This window comes from Ctenopharyngodon idella, chromosome 9 (assembly GCF_019924925.1).
Source record: "Ctenopharyngodon idella isolate HZGC_01 chromosome 9, HZGC01, whole genome shotgun sequence".
NCBI lineage: Eukaryota > Metazoa > Chordata > Actinopteri > Cypriniformes > Xenocyprididae > Ctenopharyngodon > Ctenopharyngodon idella.
Window position 1 is genome coordinate 18,584,928 of NC_067228.1, and position 22,170 is coordinate 18,607,097.

The 22,170-nt window shown below is 37.8% G+C and overlaps 1 protein-coding gene across 2 annotated transcripts in view; it reads left to right on the forward strand.

The window, feature by feature from the left end:
* The window catches only part of satb2 (SATB homeobox 2), a 41,880-nt gene that overhangs the window by 14,833 nt on the left and 4,877 nt on the right, over positions 1-22,170 (forward strand). The window contains exons 4-12 of one of the 2 annotated variants that reach the window (XM_051906645.1): positions 6,877-7,003; positions 7,976-8,099; positions 8,831-8,933; positions 10,220-10,261; positions 10,374-10,951; positions 11,988-12,200; positions 13,025-13,111; positions 13,909-14,061; positions 16,216-16,410. In XM_051906645.1, the coding sequence (XP_051762605.1) occupies positions 6,877-7,003; positions 7,976-8,099; positions 8,831-8,933; positions 10,220-10,261; positions 10,374-10,951; positions 11,988-12,200; positions 13,025-13,111; positions 13,909-14,061; positions 16,216-16,410 (1,622 nt within the window). The remainder of the gene's footprint in view (positions 1-6,876; positions 7,004-7,975; positions 8,100-8,830; positions 8,934-10,219; positions 10,262-10,373; positions 10,952-11,987; positions 12,201-13,024; positions 13,112-13,908; positions 14,062-16,215; positions 16,411-22,170) is intronic. The other variant, XM_051906644.1, reaches the window with a different exon arrangement.

The window sequence follows — 22,170 nt, forward strand, 5'->3', positions numbered from 1 at the left end:
GTGGTAACTTTGTGGGAATGCATGTTTGTGTCTGCTCGAGGTCTTTGTACTCACATAGTATGTGTCCATTTTCTGTGCGTGTTTGTGTGTGTATATGGAGAATGTTTATGAGTATGTGGGCCAAAGAAGCAATATAATGCTTTACTTTATTGTTGTACACATGATTGTCATCTCCCAGAAGATTGAGAGTTTACTTGGATTCTGTAAAGTATGAAGAAAATTTAAAACAGTCATTACTTCATGTTGATCCGCGGTAACAAAAGACATCACGATTTACTTCATAGGTTGCGCATTTGGCATTTATGTGAACTTATTTTTATGTAGTGTTTATGTTCACAGTTCACATCCTGAACATCTGACTAGAACGAAGTTTGTTGTGCGATTTGATGGCGCTGCATTTTATTGAAAGTTTTTTTAAAAGTATTGTCAAAAAACAAAGAGTGAAAATTGAAGGCCACGTTTCAACCTTTAATTAAATGATCATTTAAGTCAGACTGATGAAATGTCTGCTACGTTTTTGTAGTGATTGTAGTTTTTAAAATTAAATGCTGCGTGGTTTGTTTGTGTGTGACTGCAGCTTGTTATTCATCAAAAATAATGTTAAATAAGCATCCTTTCTATTTTTTTGACAACTAAATATACACAGTAACGAAAACAGAAGAAAAAAAAAAACATTAGTCACTCACATAAATTCACTCAATACACTCCCTTTAGAAATTCCTTTGAAGAGCCAAAAACAGGATCAATATGTTACCCACACAGCGACTCCTTAAGCCATTTGTGGAACCTCCAAAAATACCATAATGTGCTATAAAATGAAACAAGTATGCAAATTGATAGAAGCGGCATTATGATTGGAAAGGCAGAATAGTCCTGTCTGGCCCACACAATGGCGCCACATCTGTGAGGAAGTCCCAGACGCTACTCCCCTGAACACAGAAATACGAGAGGTCACCTCTGCGCGGTCGCAAAACAATATCAAAAGGACATGGAGGAGGAGTGGAAAACAAACCGTTTAGAGTCAATATAATCCACACACCCTCACACAGTGATCAGTTCAGATGAGGCCAGATAAAAGAAAAGGTGAGGGATACTGCTCCCACACTCGCTCACACACTAACAAGATGTACTGACTTCAGTTTATTCCTAAAAGGAGCAGAGAATGAGTGATATAAGGAGAGAGGGAGAGCTCTCCTCTCAAATGAATACTTTTTGTTTTTAAAGCAAGCGTTTATGTTAAATGAATAATTTCTGGCTTAAATTATACATTTTTTCCTCTGTGGTTCACAACCAAAATTACACAGAGTCCCATCTATTTTCTCCCTGTTTGAATTGTGTCCTGCATAGCTCTCTCCTAGTGGTATATTTAAGCTCCTCTCCCAGCACCGCTGCCTTTCTTTAATTAGCCTGACCAGTAATTAACTGGGAGATATTGTTTATTTCAATTATAAGGGTCTGAGTACTTTTATAGAATTGTATGGACAGACCTGTACTTTAAGGCTTCAGACAATTAACAGTGGTGACGGATTACAGCACAAGCGCATTGTTGTGCTGCCACGTTTGACATGCAGCCACAACAGGTCGAACTGGGGCAGTTTGATGAAATACACTCTGTTGCCTGATAGAGGCCGAACTGTCACTTCACATACTTTGAGGAATGACAATTAACTAATTCCCACTTTTAATGTGGACATTTGCAGGGATGCCTTACTTATAGGGGATAGGTCACCCAAAAATGAAGATTCTGGCATCATTTATGTCATTTTGTTCGAAACCTGTATGCCTTTTTTCCATGGAAAATTACAGGAGAATTTCTGAAAATATTTGGATGAAGATCTATCTCAGTCTTCAACGAATCCTTTGATTTACTTAGATTTATGACCAAAGTGAGTAAGCCTTCCATCTGCCATCTGACACCCCTGGCAGCCAATCAGAAACAAGTCAGTTCTGTCATTGTTGTTGCCAGGGGTCTTCACCTCTCTGTCTGATTGGTTTATGACAGCCAGACAAACTTTCACATTACAGTTAAACCTTTTCAAAATAAGGTGAATCTATTCAATCCTTATTTTCCAAAGGAACCTTATTTTCACTTCAGTATTAAATCAATATATCAATACCAGTTGGTTGTGTATTAGGCAACACTAGTAATAATTTACTTAATTACTTTTCCCTTGAACAAGAAAGGGATTATTCTTAAATTTTCTGTAATTTAATTACAGGTATTTCTGATGTAATTTAATTAGTAGCTAATAATCAATTACTTTTTTTTTAGAGTAAATTACCCCACACTGGTCAGTACTCGTTTAAATTCTAAATGCAGAAATTATAACTTCCACTGCCGTCTAATAAAAGTACATTCATTCACTCACCTACTAAAAAGACTAGCTAAGACCAGAATTGTTCAGTTTATGCATTGTTTGGTGTTGCTTTCGCTGGTGGATTATCATAGTTGTTCAGATGCTGGTCAACCAGTCTTTGGTGAAACTGCTTACCAAGCGAGACTTGCTGGTTAAGCTAGATAAAGTGATAGTTCACACCAAAATGAAAATTCATGCACCCTCATGCCTTTTTTTCTAAACCTGTATGCATTTTTCTTTCTTCTTTCAAACAACATTGGACCCCACTGACTTCACACTTGTAATCTACAGAATTTCCACCAAAATACTGATTTCATAACAGATATAAGATGCTTATATTATGATATTATGGTAAAACCAAAACCATAATACATTCTGTAAGTATATCTCAGGCCTGCCGTTCCTGTTTGATTTCTCCTATGTATATTACTGATGATTGGTAATAACAGTATAAAGATGGATTTCACGACTCATATAGTGGGGCATCCCTTCACTGGGCCAAGTCATTCAGAGCAGTTCAGTGCATCTATCCAAACTAGCTCTGCCAAACAGAGTATGTGTGCTAAGGAACATTTTCAGACTGTGTGTGAGGTAGCGTTTGTGTGTGTGAGTGTGTATGGATGGATACACATAAGTTTTAGCCAAGCCACCAGCCGACCACATGAAAGCCTAGCACTGGGAGGAGGAATTTTAATGTGGCAATGGGAACAATGGTTTGTACTGGGGGAGGAAAATGACAAGGAACAGAGTCTTTCCAACTTAAAAATGATTCATTAATGACATTACCACAGTCTCTGTATGATGCTAGCTCATACTGTAAATAGGAATACATTTAACCGCTTTTTATTGGAACAGAGCTTTTTTCAGATTGGCTGCAGTGAGCTGTCTGTTCAACATTGAACATGTGAATGGGATAAACTCACTGACGTTTGACGCTTTTGAAATGTTCGACAGCAATTGAAATAAATCACTGCTTAACTTAAAGTACATTAAGAGCATCTCAGTTCAGTCTTAATTGATGCTACTGCACATCTGTCTTATATGTCTTGAATACTCAAGACGTCTGCGGTGGGCATACGTTCAGCATCGCACAATGAGACAAAACAGCAGCGTTCCTCAAAAATCATAGCAAAACCAGTAATATAAACACAGACTTGAAGAAGGAGGACAGATCTAAAGGTGGGCGTGGCACAATCACACAAATTGTCTTCATCTGTCTGACTTGCCTCTCTTCTTTAATTCACTGTCTGGGAAATACATCTCCACAAATACCTTTAGAACAAAGACTTGTGTCTCAGAGGATAGAAGTTCACTGTTGTTATAAGGGTCACCAGCAGGGTCGGCCCATCATGTAGTGGTTATAGGGCCACCGACATACTTGGAAGCGCACAAAATAATCTATAATAAACAAATACATTATAAATTGTGAAGCAAGTGAGGGAAGCAAGTGACAAAACTAGACCCATATTCACAGATTCCACACCTGAGCATTTTCTTACATTTGACAGAAAATGCTACACTGAGGCTATTTTAGCCTTTGGTGTGCCCACCGTTTGAGGTTTAAAGCACTTTTGAATGGCAGAAACAGCATCTGTTAAAGCATAAGGCTTGTGACGCTTGTGAATAATATGGGGAAGGAATTCAAGCACTGCTGATGAGAAGTACTATATGAGAAGATAAATCTGTTTTTTAATGTCTGTGTATATAGTTATTAAATATATTTTAATATTTTTGTCAGTATTTATTATTTATATATAATTTAATTGAATTTATGCATTATTTAAATTTTTGATTTTGTACTATATTTCTTGATCTCATTTTAACTCACAGCACACTTTTCTTTATTCACCAAATATTATATATTTTAATTTATATAGCCCTATTCACTTTTGTACATAGTTCTACCTCAATTGTTGTCTGTTTACATCAGATCTCTTACACTAAAGCACATCGTACTATACAGTATGAGTTACTTAAGAGGACTATGTTGCAGTTGTTCTATTGAAAGTTTATATTTTTATACTTATATTAAGACCAAATTCAAATGAATGTTTTATACCAGTTAAGCCCATTTTCATAATCTATGGGTCTAAGGCTTTGCAAACCCACTGGCCCTGTTTAGATTCTGACACTGATAAGCTCACACATCAGAAGCATTCAGCCAATAGAGGAAGAAAACGGTGGAATGGGTCACACAGAATGTCTTGTTATCTCTAGTCAAAACACAAACACTGAACCGAGAGAAACAATGGAGCCCTTGCTAATTTGCAAAAACAGTTTCTGTCCAAAACTAACTCATTCAATCAGGCTTTAGTGGCAGCAGTGGCATGGCAATACAGTGTCTGGATGGAGGTAAGCGATCCATCGGCATGTCTGTGTGTGATTGAGCAGCTGGAGCTCTTCAGATGACACAAACAGCCTAAAGCAATACAAAAAAAAAAAAAATACAAAAGAGAAAGAAAGAGAGCGAGAGAGGGAAGCTGGTCAGCGTCTGGGTCTCATTTAGTGGATAGTAATGTGATTAGCATTGTTTAGTTTTCACAGCTTCACTCAGTCCCTCTTAAGACCATGGGAAATACTTTTGTGCGCGAGTTTGTGTGTGTGGATGTGTTTTGTATCTATTCATGGCACACCCTTGGTTTTTTGGTCAGGTTCACGTCCTGTTGTCGGATGTGTTGGATATATACATTTGCACAAGAGATGTGGAATTGACTGCACATGCACGCGAGTGGTGCGTGTTGAAAAGTGTTTACGGACGTGTGCAGTGTTTGGAAAACGGTTAATAATGCAATGAGCACAGGGTCCAGTTTACATGTACAGCGCATCTTGACAATGATTGCGACATCTGGAAATAAATAGAGCGGAGGGCATAATAGATTCAGCTAATTCATTTTTAATAGCACAGTGTGGTTCTTGGAAAAAAATGATGGCACCCTCAGTAGATGCCACTGCTGCTTAGGTTTTATCCTGACCCTGATCTGTAAACCTATTCCGCTTCAGTATAATTTAAAGGGATAATGCACTGTTTGAAGGTGAATGCACTGAAATACATTTAAAAAGTTGTAAAGTCTAAAAAGATGATCACTGCTTGATTGCTTGACATTTTTATTGTATTTAGTAATAGTTAAACCCATCAAAACATTTCTCATTAACCATTAAAGGGATAGTTAACCCAAAAATTCTGTCATCATCTACTCATTTACCCTCATGTTGTTCCAAACATGTATGACTTTCTTTCTTCATTGGAACACAAAAGAAGATAATTTGAAAAATATTTTCTTTCTTTTTTTGTCCACACAATGAAAGTCAGTGAGGTCCAATTTTGTTTCAATGCATGTGCTGTAGTTCAAAATTGTGGACTTCAAAATATCTGCTTTTGTGTTTTTCAGAAGAAAAAAAAAGTCATATGGGTTGCCAATGACATGAGTAAATGATGACAGAATGTTCATATTTGCATGAACTATCCCTTTAAAATGGGAAGCAATTTACATCTCTTCACACAGGTCATTGTGGGACAGCCTTAGTTACCTGGAGTATTTACAAAACAATCAGATGGCATCGTTCAGAAATATGGCTTTGTCTCACAGTGACACCTCGATTACAGATTACTCTTCAGCCATAAATGCCCGTCTCTTCCTTTGCACAACGAGAGGCATTTATAACAGTCAATTTGGGTTAATCATACAATCATTGACCTGTGTTTATGACGGCCCATTAATGGAGGGTGAGGGTGGGGGGTTGGATTGTGGGTGAACACAAGAGTCTGCGATGCGCTAAACGAGCGCCTGCTTCCTATATAAACTCCTTGGTTATAAAAGATCCACAGGCGCCCCTTAATTGGGCCTGCGGTTATTGGTGTGGCTCTCAGTATGCACGATAGGTGCTTCTTCCTGACCTGATAAGTATTTAATAGATAAAGCCTTATCATTGGTGCTATTGTTCCTTGCTGTCTGCTTTTATAGCACAAGATGAAGCACCGCAGAATACGAGAAGTAAGGAAACAAAGTCCTCCGAAATGTATGATTTTCAAAATGTTTGATGCAATAACCCACGGGTAGTGTAAATTATTTAGCAAATGATAAATATATGACTCATTTCCCACTACGCTTCGTTTTTTGTTACTTAAATACCTTATGCATAATCATATATTTCACCATATGCCGTAAATCATGTTGGTTTGCCACCTACCTTAACCCCCTCTTTCCAATCACTTCATGTTCTTGTCTCCCTGTCTTTCAATCATCATGTTTTGTGTGCCCTCTAATGTTGATTTTTGCTGTAAGTGGGTGCTTGTGTGATGATGTAATGTGCCAGCTTTGGTTCTGGTTTGGTGGAGCTGCCTAGTACTCACTGGAGTGGAGCCCCTCCTAACTTATTCTCTTATTGAGATTTCATTACAGCCATCATGGACATGAGGCCATCTCTGATGATGTCATGGAAATATGCTACACAAATTTGCCGCACAATGAGATCAAGTGGGGTTAATCGACTCTCCCCTCTCTCTGCTTCCTTTTCACAGGCATTATTAAGGTGGGCCGCTGGAACCCCCTGCCCATCCATTACCTGACAGATGCTCCAGAGGCAACGGTTGCTGATATGTTACTGGACGTTTACCACATGGTCACGCTACGCATCCAGCTACAGAGGTACGAGACCACAGAGCACTCTTAAAAATAAAGGTTTTCAATAGTCCCTTAGTTCAGCAGAGAACCTTAATGGTTATATATATATATATATATATATATATATATATATTTTTTTTTTTTTTTTTTTTTTTTGAATAATATAATTCATATATTTAATATGAATTATTATAATATAATATTATTAATAATAATAGTAATATAAAATAAATAAGTATAGGTCCAATTTTAGGTTTAAATCACCAGCACGAAACAACTAAAAAAAGTTATTTGTGGAATTTTTATCTTGTGGTATCAGGTTGTAAAACCTTTAATTTATTTGATTTTTTAGATGATTAAGTGAAATCATAATTTTTATATAATGTAATTGATAAATATTGTATCATCTGTATACAAACTATGGGAAACTAAAATATTGGTTTGTTATATATAATAATTTATTATATTATTAAAAAATTATCAATAATTAATAATTTATTGATATTAATTGATGTTATGCTATATATTTTATTATTATTATTATTATTATTATTATTATTAATATTTGTTTTTTTAATATGTGCATTGATGGAACATGTAAAAAAGTTTCCCTTTTCCGTATATTATAACACTTCAAATGTCCAGATAAGTAGGGGATTATTTTTCATTTGTCAATAATAGGCTGTTAAGCAAGACTCTAAAGCTCTGTGCATAAATAAGAACAGGAGATAGGCCAGGGTAAACTTTTATCTGCGCTCCTCAATGAGCCCTTCCATGCCCACTGATTGCAGTTTACTTCTGAAAGCTGAGGAAATAAACATAGACTCCAAAAGAGAGGATTGTAGGCATTTGTGTAGTCGTGTACAATCCAGGTTTGTTTCCCTGTGTCTTCATGGTGATGATATTGCTGACCTGGCCTGCTGCAGGGTTTAGTGATTAGGAATTGAAGATTATTACTGTAATGGAGGGTTGAGTAATAATGTTTTATGGATACAGCTTTGCTAAACTGGAGGACCTCCCATCAGAGCAGTGGAACCACGCTACAGTACGCAACGCCCTCAAAGAACTGCTCAAAGAGATGAACCAGAGCACCCTGGCCAAAGAATGTCCACTCTCACAGGTAGAGCTGCTACCAATTCAAATTTTTCAAATCCAACAGACATAGATTTGGCTTTAAGATGATATGTAAAGCATGGCATTTAAGATGATATGGAAAACATGGCATTTAAGATGATATGTAAAACATATGCTGCTGGTACAACTATGCCAAAAATACAACCTAATACTTAGTAGTATAACATAAGTGAAAATGTTGGGCTCAGTATTGCACTATGCTTGCAGTTGTTCCAATTAATATTGTCAGTACATGCTTAGAATGTTTTATTCATCAATTCAAAATTTACTCAAATTCCCCACATTCATGGGCCATTTCTAAAACCCAGAAATTACTCCACCATGAGAGAGAGAGTATGCGTGTGTGTGTGTGTCTATGTGGGTGTGCATCTGCGATCCTTGCTGTGCTCGTTTCCAAGTAAGCGAGCAATCTTTGAGATTTATGTATCTGTGCATGCTGTGTTTAAGTGGAACTCTGTGTGGGTGTTGATCCTCATATCAATTGTTTGCATATGTGTGTGGCTCTTCATCTCTACTTGTGTCACTGCGGCTAGAAGCTTGTCGTGGCGTTCGCTATCCGCCTTGCCTGGGTGGCTTTCCGCAGTAATGTGTTTTATAGGCCATTTATCATTGCAATTTTAGGATCTTGATCATGTGTGTTTATTTCCATTATCCTCTGTCTTTACTTCGATTTCTTCCTTTTTACTGACTTCTCTCATTTCTTGGACTTTTTTCCAGAGTATGATCTCCTCGATAGTGAATAGTTCCTACTATGCTAACGTCTCAACTGCCAAATGCCAAGAGTTTGGTCGCTGGTACAAGAAGTACAAAAAAATTAAAGGTAAGGCTTGTGCTAATGTGCTAATTGTGCTAAATTGTGCTTTTTTTGGTTATATTTTTACTCTGTCCAACCAAAATCCAGCTCAAATCCAGGTTCAATTCTTCCTCTGTTATATGGTGCCATCTTAAATCAAGTGGGAAAAAAAGGCTAAGATGCTAACCTGACATCAGCACAGTAGACTGGTCAGGAAAGCATAGCTCTGTCCAAAATCGCAGTCTGAATAGGTACTACATTTGATGAAGAACTTACTTTGTAACCGTTGAAAAGGTATGTGCTATATAGTATGAATGTGTATATTTAGAATGAAATCCGGATGTACTATATCCGTCATGTTGTCACTGTCAAGTGACTTGCTGCATCAGTTGCGTCGTTTCACTGCCACTGCCAACTCCTCTCCTGTGACCTAATGGGATTGTAAAGTGTCCCTTAGATGTGCACTTCAGAATCTCGCCTGTCATCCAGGTACTTTGTCAAGTAGTAGGCCATCTATGTACTTTTCGCCTCTTGTTTTATGAATACTCTGAATCTGGACATACATTTTTTACATATCATTTTTTGCCTACTATATAGTACGGAAGTAAGCATATTCAGACACAGGGAAGGTGTGTGTGGTTTTTTTTTTTTTTTTTTAATGAGATGTCCCATTTCTAGCATGTGGTAAGGTGTTCAGGGTTATGAGCAAGTCTTGAGCTTTGTGCCTCGTTTTATACGTTATCTCTTAATGACTCCTCTTACACAGGATGGGGTAACCTAAGCCTCCTCACTGCCTAATAGAAACCACTGTTCTTTCCCCCAAAATGCTGCAGGGGGTCTCCCAGTGGCAGGTCCTACAGGGAGTCGTCCCACAGCTCCGCTGTTTAAGCCTCTTAGCATCCAAATGCCTGTGACAATTTTCCTCCTCTCGTTGCCTCTTCAAAAAGTGAAATAATTACACAGCAGGACAGATCAAAGTGGGGGCTAAACCCCAAGTGCAGCGAGAGAGTTAGTGCCAACAAAGAATAAAGCGATCCTCGGCACGCTGACAGAGTAAGTGGTGTTGAGTTACACCGAGCCCCCTCCATTAGTTCTGCTCCTTGCCTCCCAGAGCTAAACACTCAGCCCGCATTGCCAGATGTGTGTGCCAGTGCGAAGAGACCCCATTGGATGACTCATGTGTCAGTCATATGATTGTAAGCCAAAGTTGTAAAACTTTCTATTCATGAAAGAATGTTGTTGTTTCATTGTGAGCGTGATTGAGTGAGTGAATGCTTTTGTCACTTACCATGAGTTCCTTATGTCTGTTTTAGGGGATTATTTGTGGCAAGGGCGGGAGAGCTCCGAAATCAAGGGTAAGCATCTATACTCGGATGTTTCTTTGGGTAAAGGACTGTATTTAATTTGTCAATTAAACCACTACAGAGTTTGTTCTAGTGCCTCATACGCATCTCCATCCCTCTGCAGTTGAAAGGGACAGTCTTGCCGACTTCTGTGTATTAGCCCAGCGTCCGCCCCCTCACCTGGCTGGTCTGGCACAGCTTGGTCCGTTGAACAGTGCCAGCTCTCTTGTGAAAGGTGGCTCTGGAGAACCTCAGAATTCAGCCCAGTCTCAGCCTCCATCCCAAGGGCAGCCGCAAGTTTCATCATCTCATGGGCAGCTCCATCACAGTCCTCCTCTACGAGCCCAGGTGCCTCCTCCACCTCCGCCTGCCGCCTTGCAACCTCTTTTGGCGCCCGGAGGACTTCTCTCACCCCAGCTCAGCCCACAGCTGGTGAGACAGCAGTTAGCCATGGCCCATCTTATCAACCAGCAGCTGGCTGTCAGCCGCCTCCTGCATCAGCACCCGCAGGCTCTTAACCAGCAGTTTCTCAATCACCCACCCATCCCACGGCCTAGCAAGTCCGGTGGCCCTGGAGAGCCCGGGTCCAACCCCTCGGCTGCGGAAGTCTCATCTGATATCTACCAACAGGTGCGAGATGAGCTGAAAAGAGCCAGTGTCTCGCAAGCAGTGTTCGCTCGAGTTGCCTTCAACCGTACACAGGTATAGTATAGACAGCATGGTGCTGAAATAGTACTCATATTGTTCGCAGGATGGAGACAGTTCAAAGAGAAACAAGGTACACCTAGTATAATAGCAAAAAACCTCTTCAGAACATACCAGTCACTAGGGTAGGGCAATGGACTGAATATTCATGATGTTTTCATAATTATTTTGCTTGTGTAACATATGAATATTGCAATGATTTTGATGTGCTTTTTATTTGGCTATTAAGTTTCTGTAAGTTACACTCAACAACAAAAGTATTATCGAAAAATAAAAAAATATAGGGTGGGGACTTGGTTCAGTGTTTCCTCTTTTTTTGATTAGATGGAGACAGATCTGAATGCGAGTTTGCCGTCAATTGTAAGAAAAGGGGCAGAGTTTAAGCAGACGATTGGAGAAATCTGGCATATGTCAAAAGAGAGAAGTTTGTCATTTTACCAAAAGATTTTGTTACAACAATTTACTTAAAAATTACAAGGTCAAAAAAACAAATAAATAAAAATTAAACATTGACGGACGAATTGTTCACAATAAAATCAAAAACATCAGAGATAGGGTCAATTTCCATTTCATGCTGACTTTAGAGACATAAAAAAGAATATCACAACATAATATCTATAAGGTTTATTGCCAGCCCTAGTCACTATCCCATACACAGACTAAATCATGTACAAATCAGGACTAAACAAGTTTAATTTGGCACTGAACTAAATACGAGAGGATCATCAAAGTGTCAGAGTTGTTCTGTTGGAGGTTTCAAATCTGTGAGTCGCTTTGAGCATGGCTGTGTGATTGCTCTGGTCATGGTGTGAGAGGGTGATCTCATACACCCTCTCACACCTGGTGAATTCACAGAGTCACTGCAGGTCTAAATTATGTTCAATTACATCCAACATAGTGCACAGTCAGTCAAAGTGTGGGTGGAGACTTACATGGTGCAGGTGAAGTTACTGCGTAAATGTGTTGTGAAAGAATTAGCCTTCTTCACAGTGCTTCCCCTGTGCTTACGTATGTGCTTATGTGTGTACACCAGGGCCTGTTGTCGGAGATCTTGCGAAAAGAGGAAGACCCACGCTCAGCCTCTCAGTCCTTGCTGGTGAACCTCAAAGCGATGCAGAACTTCCTGAACTTACCTGAGAGCGAGAGGGACCGCATTTACCAGGAAGAACGAGAACGCAGCATGAACCCTCCTGTGAGCCTGCCCCCAAGCACAAACCCCAGCCCTGGGGGTGCCCGCCTCTCTCAGGTACCCCACTTTTCCTCCCTTGATTAGGTTCAGCCCCCTACACTTCCCTCTTCCCCTGTTGCATCTGTGTTTGTATGATTAACTGGGTGTAGAAATACCTGAAAGCTTTTGTTGTGTCTGATTCTGAATTGTTTTTCCGTACGCCTATGAGATTGCTTTTGTTTCTGTCTGGATTCATGTGATCTGTTTACTTGTTTTGTTTGGCTTACACTTTGTTGTTTTCTTTGTAATCCGTATCAGACTGTTATAGAGTTAAGTTTTAAAAAGAAAATGCAAGAACTGAGTTTATTAAAGGATGGAATACACTACATGACTTTTAACATCTAAAGAGATTTTAAAATACTAGGCACCACACATTATATACTAAACAATCATAGACTACCAAACTTTCAAGTCGTTCAGAACGCAAGTAGTCTGTACCTATCATATACTATAATTTCATATACGCAATTATCTGTGAAATATGTAAATTTCAACTGCCCAAAATCTGCAGAGTGGCTCTGACTTTCGTCAACTAGCATAGAATCCTCGGCAAAAAACTCGGCAAAAATCTTGTAGTGTATTCCAGCCTATTCCAGTCAGAAAACAAAGGTCAAATGTTTAGTTCCTTTGACATTTTTAGGTAAAGCGTATTCTAGTATGATGTAAATTATATTTTGTCTTTAAATATATTAATACATACTGACGTACTGAGAATAACAATATGGATAATTCACTAAAACAACCACACTGAGTTTCAAGACATTGCCCTCTAAGGGTCAAACTAGCTAAAATCTGATTGCTACCTTCTAATTGCTAACGTCACGCCATACCTCCCAATGCAGAAAGTGTGGGAGCGCAGCATCGATGAACAGTTAACTCCTGACGCGTGGGCATCTATTTGGAAGAATAAGACCAAAATCACAAACTCGGTGAGGATTACATCTACACTCACTTCATTTCCTCATAGAGTGTACCTCATCCGAGACCTCCATGATCTGTATGAGTAGTGATCAGTTGTAGGCATGACACTTTTCCCATTTTGAAAATAAATGCTCAATATGTCAAGCTACTACAGAAGGTACAAATTTATACTGTTTATATTAATGTTTGTTAGCGATTACAGGGTTCACACCCATTAAAACTTCAGGTTCACAAGCTCTTGATTCTCTAAAATGACAAATGCAGGAAAGCATGGCTTTTCTCCTGTCATGGCATGTTTATATTAAATGACCTGGAACCTGGTGCGTGGACTTTCTAGAATGCTTGTATGAAACATATGAATGCGCCTGCTTTCAACCTCAGGACCATTGTGAATGAACCCATGCAGATAATAAAAATCCTTCTGATACGAGAACAAAGTTCTCATTCTTTGGTCTTAGGGAATGTGGTTGTGTATTATCATTACTATTATGTCTGTATATGTTTATCTTGCAATCGTTTTTACTGGGGAATGTGAGATTACTTGCCTGTGCCTGCAGAGCAACTTCAAACATTGAATGAGAAAACACACCACTCTAAAATCAATACACCATACTTCAAACACGTACTACAAAGAGTTTACTTATGGATGCTTTAATGATTTATCTGCTAAAATCTCAGTACATTGCAGGTACAAACAAGGATCCATGAATGTTGTCATATTGTACTCTCTGTAGCAATTATGAATGTTTATCTAATCAATCTGTCTTCTTTGTTACTTTTAACTTTGACCGCTGGACCCTCACAGTCCAAGACTTCTGGTCCTAATCCTGACCTTCCCCTGAAACTGGAACCGCTGGTCAACATCACCTCAGCCATCTATGACGAAATCCAGCAGGAGATGAAACGGGCAAAAGTGTCTCAGGCACTTTTTGCCAAGGTGGCAGCCAATAAGAGCCAAGTAAGAACTGATTCAGTAATTATTTACCCAGATTTTCTCATTATTGTTTATAAACCTGACATGTTTCCATCCTGTCATATAACATAATGCCAAAACTAACCTTGAACTGAACTTAAAAATGAGGTCTAATCTCTTTTATATTTTTAACAAATACACAGGGAAAACAAAATACTTTTGTCTTCTACTTTTCAAGTACATCTTATATATAAGTTTGCATTTTATTTTATTGTACTGGAGAATTTAATCAGCTTGATATCTTCATATGATTATTGTTAGTAATGTATTTGAGTCAACTAAGTGTACACTGTGAAAGTGAGGTTGGTTACATGAGGTGCTTTTCAGGTACTTCAGCTTAAATGGATTTATGAACTTAAATGGCTTTTATTATGAAAATAAGGAATAATATTGAGGGATAGGATATTTGAGACAGTTACTTCAAAGTGATTTGTTTTATTCTAGAAAGTTTACACTTAGCTTACATGTTCTTTCCTCAGTCGCTGTAGGGGAAGTAACGGTGTCCGTCTGTGCAGGAATTTATATCTGATTTTGGCGCGTCTCTATAGTTGATAAACAAAAACATCAACATCAACAGATAGCCTGATAAATGCCTTCCATTTGTTCATCTCTGACTTACCATTCCAGATCCTGCCAAAGAATCTCATTCTTTCTTTCAGCGCTTTTCTCTCCCATCCCATGAGTCATCGTACAGACGTGCATCCAGTGTTCCATAGACTGATCTGATTAATGTTCTCATACGTTTTACATTGACACTTGTTCCCAGATAGCGATATAAAGAATGCAGAATATTGTGACTAGAAGTATGTGTATATCATAGAAGTGCAATACTGGCTTTGAGGCTTAAATATTTTTGAGGCTTTAAAAAACTCTAATATTTTCTAGCTGTAAATGGTCATTGTAGCAGTTATGAAAAGCACATCATGGGAATCTACTTTTGCTTTTTTTTCATTGTTTTATAAGCTTTAAGCTTATTCAGAAAATTGTCCAGAGTCCAAAATTAACACTTGGCTAACTCCACTTCTGAGTAAAAAAAAGGCTTTGGTGAGCAAATAAAAAGAGCAGTTTAAATGTGTATTTTCCTTTGTCATACATAAATAAAAATTATATATTTAATTTCCACTAAAACATATATGCGCATGTGGGTGGTAAATTTTCTCAGTTCACTTGCCATTGACAGGTATGGAAAAAAATTAATGGCCACATTGTCTGAGTGCAAAGGACAACAATGATCATTTTCTTTAACATGAGCTGGAAAAGCATGGCATTCATTTCAGAGTGTTGATAAAGAATTTTTTTCAAAAGCTATTGGCCCATTTGTTTGTCTCTCTCTAATTTAGATCAAAGAGAGATAATTGATTTAGTCAAATATGATCCCACTCCCAGCTGCGCCTAATTCTTACCATGTAATAGCCTGAGAGAGCTTTGGTCTCTTCTGCTCTTTACTGAGGAACTCTGCGTTATTGCGGTATGGCTTTGCAGGTGTGACCACCTCATCTAGAGGCATGTGTTTTAGGGTCGTCTTCGCATGTTTGCGTGTATGAGATGTGTCAGCAAAGTGCTGCTCTGTGTGTATATATGAATGTGAGTGTGACAGATGCGGTTAGGTCTCACAGGTCTGGGGTCGGGTGGGGGGGTCACGGCTGAACGCGCCCATCTGCTGCAGCTGGCCAGGAGGAGCTGAGGGAGAAGGAGAGAGAGAGAGATGCTCAGGTCATTAACAATGTGTGCTGGAAGAGGTTGGCTGCACACAACAGCTGGTGTCAAAGACTGGCCCAGTCTAGCAGAGATAATCAAATCTTCCTAATCTCCCACCATTTCACTCTCTCTTTCGCACACTCTCTGCTCTCTCAGTGCACTTGTGATGCTTTGTGGTGGTACTTGTTTACTGTAAAGTAAACTTTACAGTCATAAAATAAACATGAACGCGTGGTGAGTTGTTTCACATCACATTCTGCCCATCATCGCTATATATTAAAGTGACATAAATGCCCAAAAAGAGAAGAAAGTCTCTATAGCGGAGCTTTAGTGGGTATCCAACTAAGCAGACAAGGCATATATTGATACTATTTAGTGATATTGTTGGAAAAGTACCTTCAGCTAAACAAAATATGTAATGAATGCTTTTCCTTTCTTTAGGGATGGCTATGCGAGCTGCTTCGCTGGAAAGAGAGTCCCAGCCCAGAGAACAGGACTCTCTGGGAGAACCTGTGTACTATCCGGAGGTTTTTGAGCCTTCCGCAGACGGACAGGGATCTGGTATACGAGGAAGAGTCCCGCCATCACCACAGTGAACGGCTGCACACTGTACTACACTTGCCCACTGACCCTCAGGTGAGTTTTTAAAGCATTGAATTGCATACTTCAAATAATTATGGCAAAAGAAAGCAGTTTAATGTGGCGTTTGCACTGCAGGGTGGTCATATTATGAGAAATGAATTGTTCCTTGATTCCTCCCAGTACAGATAGACCATTTATATTTTTATAATATAAATAGTGTATAATTTAAACCATAATAAATGTTCATTTTGATCTTCTATAACGTCAGGGAGATGAATAAATTAACACAACCGCCCACATTTATGTCAAAACCAGATATTCAGTTTTCAGAAAATTAATTTTTAACAATCTGACCATAAGTTTTCAGCATGTTTTGTTATTCTAACACTGTCGAGCAGGATTTTTATAGTTTTTTATTGAAGAATGGTGCCATAGAAACTATACCGAGCTTAACAGAAAACCCACAACTTAAGTGTGAGAGCTTTAACTAAGGTTGAAAAATGTCCGTAAAATGTCTAATAAAAAATATCATTTTATTTTGTTTTGTTTTGTTTTATTTTATTTTATTTTATTTTATTTTATTTTATTTTATTTTATTTTATTTATTTTATTTTATTTTATTTTGTTTTGTTTTGTTTTGTTTTGTTTTGTTTTGTTTTGTTTTATTTTGTTTTGTTTTATTTTATTATTTTATTTTATTTATTTATTTTAATTTTAATTTTATTTTATTTTTTAATTTTTATTTTTTAATTTTTATTTAAAATTTTTTATTTTTTATTTTAATTTTATTTTATTTTATTTTTTTTAATTTTTATTTTATTTTATTTTATTTTAACCTCTATTGCCTGTTCTTTTTTTTTTGCCCAAAAAAGGCCTAGGAGAGAGAGTGCTTTTTCTGCGCAAATCCTTGATTAATATTAAAAGTAAAAAAAATCATAATTTGACCCTTGTGTATAAGACTTTAGTGTTAAAAGTGGAGGGAAAACTAAATTCTTTATAAATGTTTTAAGCATAATTATCTTAAAATCATATAAATGTGCGTTCATTGTGTGAATGCACACATCTTTGAGGCTTCAGTTTTAATATCAGCATCATTCATGCAGCATTTCTGCCAACACCTAATAACCCAGCACACCCCAACCTCTTTAATCACACACACAGAGAATTCCAAATAACACGCTACTGATTAAATGGACTTTCCCCTATGCCAGCCAGGGTCATTACTGTGGACACACACTTTTCCAGCATTAACATAGACACACATTCATTCACAGTATGCACACACATCTACACACTAATACTTATATGTAAATACATTCACACACAAACCACATACACATAAATCTACAAACACTTGGATCAATGCTTTCCACCTTCTTTTAACCTACTCTTCTTTCTCACCCTGCCAGTAAAGCATTGCAGTTTAATTCACTCACAATGATTGCTGTTTATTAACATTTATTAACTTGAGTTAAGCAGCCGTATTAAGATTAAGTACTAACAAATGGAGACAGAGTGACTCTCAGTTTCTGTGCTTGCCCATTACGCTTCTTTCTCTCTCGCATGCTCTCTCTTTTATGTTAGTGGAATAAACAGTCTGTTGGCAGCATGTGTATGTGTGTAAATATACTCATTTATGTGTTTTGGGCGCAGAAGGAAATGCCCCATTAGGACACACCCTGACAGACAGTGCCACCACAGCCCTGATATTAATAATTACGGGAAGAGAAGGAACACTCACACAGACACACACACATATATGCACATACACACGCACGCGTAATGACTCAAGGGACTTTACTACAGTAAGTTTCTTTAGTAGCTCCACAATGACTGGCCATGAACTCTTGCACAATATTTATCATAAAAATGCATAAGGAAAGTCAGTGCATTTATTAAAGCATTGTTCATATATATATATATATATATATATATATATATATATATGCTTTTTAAAATTTATTTTTATGTGATGTAATATTAACGTATTGGTCATTTAATTAAAATTCCTAAATTACACTTCACTGAGCCATTGTTGATCAGGATCAACCTGTGTATGGAATATTTTTTTTCTAAAGGAAATTAAAGATTAGACAAGTTTGACAATATTGTGTTGTGTCAACACATAAATGTCATAGATGAGCATGTTGTAGTTTTTTTATTTATTTATTTTTTTATGTTGTAATGAGGGACCCTCTTCAGATCCCCAGCAGCCCCTTTGGCTCCAGCCTGCCTGCCACCACAGTCAGCACATGCGTACCAGCTGCTTATGCAGACATGAGCATGTTAATGAATGAACACACATGAGGAACATACATGTATACAGTTTATTTAGCAGATACCACCTCAGTGTGACCAACAGACTACACTGATGTATTTACTTTAACCTTATAAGATAATCAAACATAACTCAAAGATCCTTGTCTGGTTTAAACCATGAAATCCTGTAACATACACGTGTCAAACCAAATAAAGCGTGTGATTTGTGTGCTCTATCTCATAAGACAAGGAATGATATCCTGTTGAAAAGACCAGCATTGCAGACTTTTTTATTGCCGTTGTACTTAAGCAAAAGCTAATTAGTACAATATTGTCTAAAAAAAAAAAGTGCTTAGTATAAAAATAACAGAGCATCGTTTCTCTAACCCTTTAGATTAAATTTAGACCTATAGTGAAAATGTTATTTATATTTATATAGCATAAATAAGCATAAATATTGTTCCGAAGGAGTTTTTTACAGAAAGTTGCCATTCACTTTGTTTTTTTTTTTCTTTGATTTTTGTCAAATATATTTTTTTGGTGTGTGTGAACTTTTTGCAGACTCCCTATAGCACCCATTGTGGCCCCCCCAGGGAATCCGTATCCCATTTTTAAAAAAAATAATCATGAATCATGCCACCTCCAGTGTGCGATTTGTTTTTTTCATGTAGCTTAAAGGTTTCAACCACTCCAGGACGGGTCCGCGTGAGCCCCTGGGTGCAGCTTACCTCACCTTAGGGACACACTCAGTCACACTAACACGATCTAGAAGGCTGACCTGGCCCCACATCATCTTCACGCTGTTTCTGCAGTGCGTGTGCATGGTCTTAAGTGCCTCCCTTTGCTCATTTGGCAGGACATTTCTTATGAATAATTTCTCCTTTGTTTTTGCTAATTTGGATGCTGCGATGTGCACTGGAGTGCCCCCTAGACCCTGCCATGTGGATTGGGACCCCGATTGAGTGCTGGGGTTGGAGGCGAGCAAGCCATGCACATACTTGCATGTTCACACACACTTAGCATGGCAAACATTTTCACGGACATCACTGACCCTTTAATATAGATATCAAGGCGTTACTCAGTGCTCAGTGAACAAGTTTATTCCTGCAGCCTTTGTTTAATCAGTTATTTTATTTATATAATATAATATAGTATTGATTTAATTTAATATGGTAGCTAGGGTATGAAAGCCGGTTTCCTCCTTAGCGTGAAAAAGTAAAACGGTAAATTAAGATAAAGTTTAAAATAAGAAATAAAGTGACAATTACAAGGTATAAAATCACATTTACTAAGAAAATAATAGCAATTTTGAGATAAAATTGTAGTTTTTTTGTTCTTGTTGTAGTTGTTTTGCAGTATACTAGGATGAGTGATTAATGTGTACTGTGTTGATAAAGTCATTGGGTTGTTCTTAGTTACTTGTTGCCTTTTTCTTTTATTTTTGTGGATTGCTTCTTAAAAAGTAGAGTTATTCTTAAAAAATATCAAGACACACACACAGACACACACACACAAACATGACTCACCCATTCCTGAGGTATTGCAATGTAGCAAAGAAAAATTATGATGCACATGATAATTGGAGAAGGTGAAGTCATGCACAAGAAAACCAACAGGAAAGTGTCTTTCTCATCATTACATATTTATCTGCCTGTTAATGGCATCTCCAGTGGCAACACAGCCCCACTTAATCCTGCCTCCGTCCCCACGAGGGCCAGTCCTCATTAAGAATCAAGTTAATTTTTTATGTTCTATAATTCTTTCATACTTCACCATAATTTGCCTTGATTTCTGTTAAAAGAAAAAAGACTTTTTCTTAATGCAGTGAACTCACAGACCCATCTCAGCATGGAATTTAGAAAAGAAGGAAGCGATGGAGATGAATATTGAAAGAAAAAAAAAGTTCAGGAAAAAATGGCCCTTTGTCCAAATGTGACTCCTGTGGTTGAGAAGACTTTAAGAACTGAGTAGGTGAATAAATTGAATGGTGGAGGAAATCGGAGGTTGGCTTTATAGCTAAAGCAGGATTTTGAAATGGAGTCACTCCTCTGGCTTGGCAGAAAAACTCTTCATTAACGTCCACCATTAGAGCACAGGAACAGGCCTCTTAGATGGTTTACTATGAATGGGATTTTAGAGGATTCACTCTCCATCTCTGAATTTGAAAATATACCTGAGGATGCCAAAACAATGGTATGTAAGTTGGTATTTAATGTGTGTGTTGTGCATTTTGGATTGTACTGTATATTTGTCTTTGGAACTTAACTAACTTGTTCCCAGAATTTCATAAAATAATACACACAACAAGCAAACATATACAGGATGAATGGGTTTGTCAATGTGTGTGTGTGTGTGTGTGTGTGTGGTCTCTTTAGCTAAGCTAACGGGTATTTTGTGCTGTTATGCCTTGTGGTCAATCTAATTATTCACCATCTTCAAACTTCTTCAAATTTCTTTTTCTCTTCCTTTCTTGTGGCCTCTGTTTGTTTCTCTGAGACATGGAAAGTAATACATTATGGAGAAATAGAGAAGAAAAAAGAACAAACCTACACACTTCCTGTAAAGCGCCAGCCCAAAACAGCCCCCACAAGTGAAATCGGAGCAATTTCATGGTCTGGCCTGCCCTCAATATTATTTAAAAAATACCCTGTTATTATTTAGGGAATAGAGAGAGAGCAGGAGAGAGACAGAGAGAGAGGCGCATGACTATTATCTTTATGTAGGTCCTTTAATTTTAATGCACCGCAGATTTATAGCTTAGCATTCCAGTGTGGAGGCACTGGGCACCCCACCCTGGTCATAAACTCAGCAGGACAGCGCCACAGACTTCGATAGCTCAGCTGTGACACACTGCACCTTCCCTTGTATCAGAGCTCACCAGATAGCCTACCTCTTTCTTCCCTGTACTAAATATACAGTATGCTATTTACTCCTCATCCTATTTTACCATTGTTTTGCACTCTATTCCCCCAATCCCCCTTCCGTGCCTCTCCCTATTCCTACGTATTTTGGCGCCCACACTAGAAGAAAATGGCAGATTTATTGACATATGAAACATACGGAGGGTCTCAGAACCTCTGTTAAAACAATAGCGCAGCTCTGTTAGCCTGCTAACTTGTTGGAAAATGCTAACAGTTACACTGTGTTTGTACAAGACAATAGCATATGCTAACAATTTCACATCTTATGTCAAAGTCAAAAGTGTAATTTCTGTCTGTGTTTTGCTGCTTGCATTACTTTTTCTGTTAAATTTAGCAGTCGCCTTGTCTATGCTAACAGGGATGGGATGTATCCCTGTCAAAATGACAGATGAAAACCAACTTGTCACTATACATCAAATATAATGTTGCTTTAAGCACATTTCTTCATAACAGTTTCTTTTGATGTAATTTATTTGGGTTTTGGTGAGTATTTGTTTAGCTTCTTCCTCTGTTGAATTTCATGCGGTTGATGTGTCAGCTTAGATGCTGTTAGTTGCCTTGATGCCCTCAAAACATGATGCAATGACAAAATATTCAATCTTGTGGCATTATGTGTACAATATACATAGTTAAA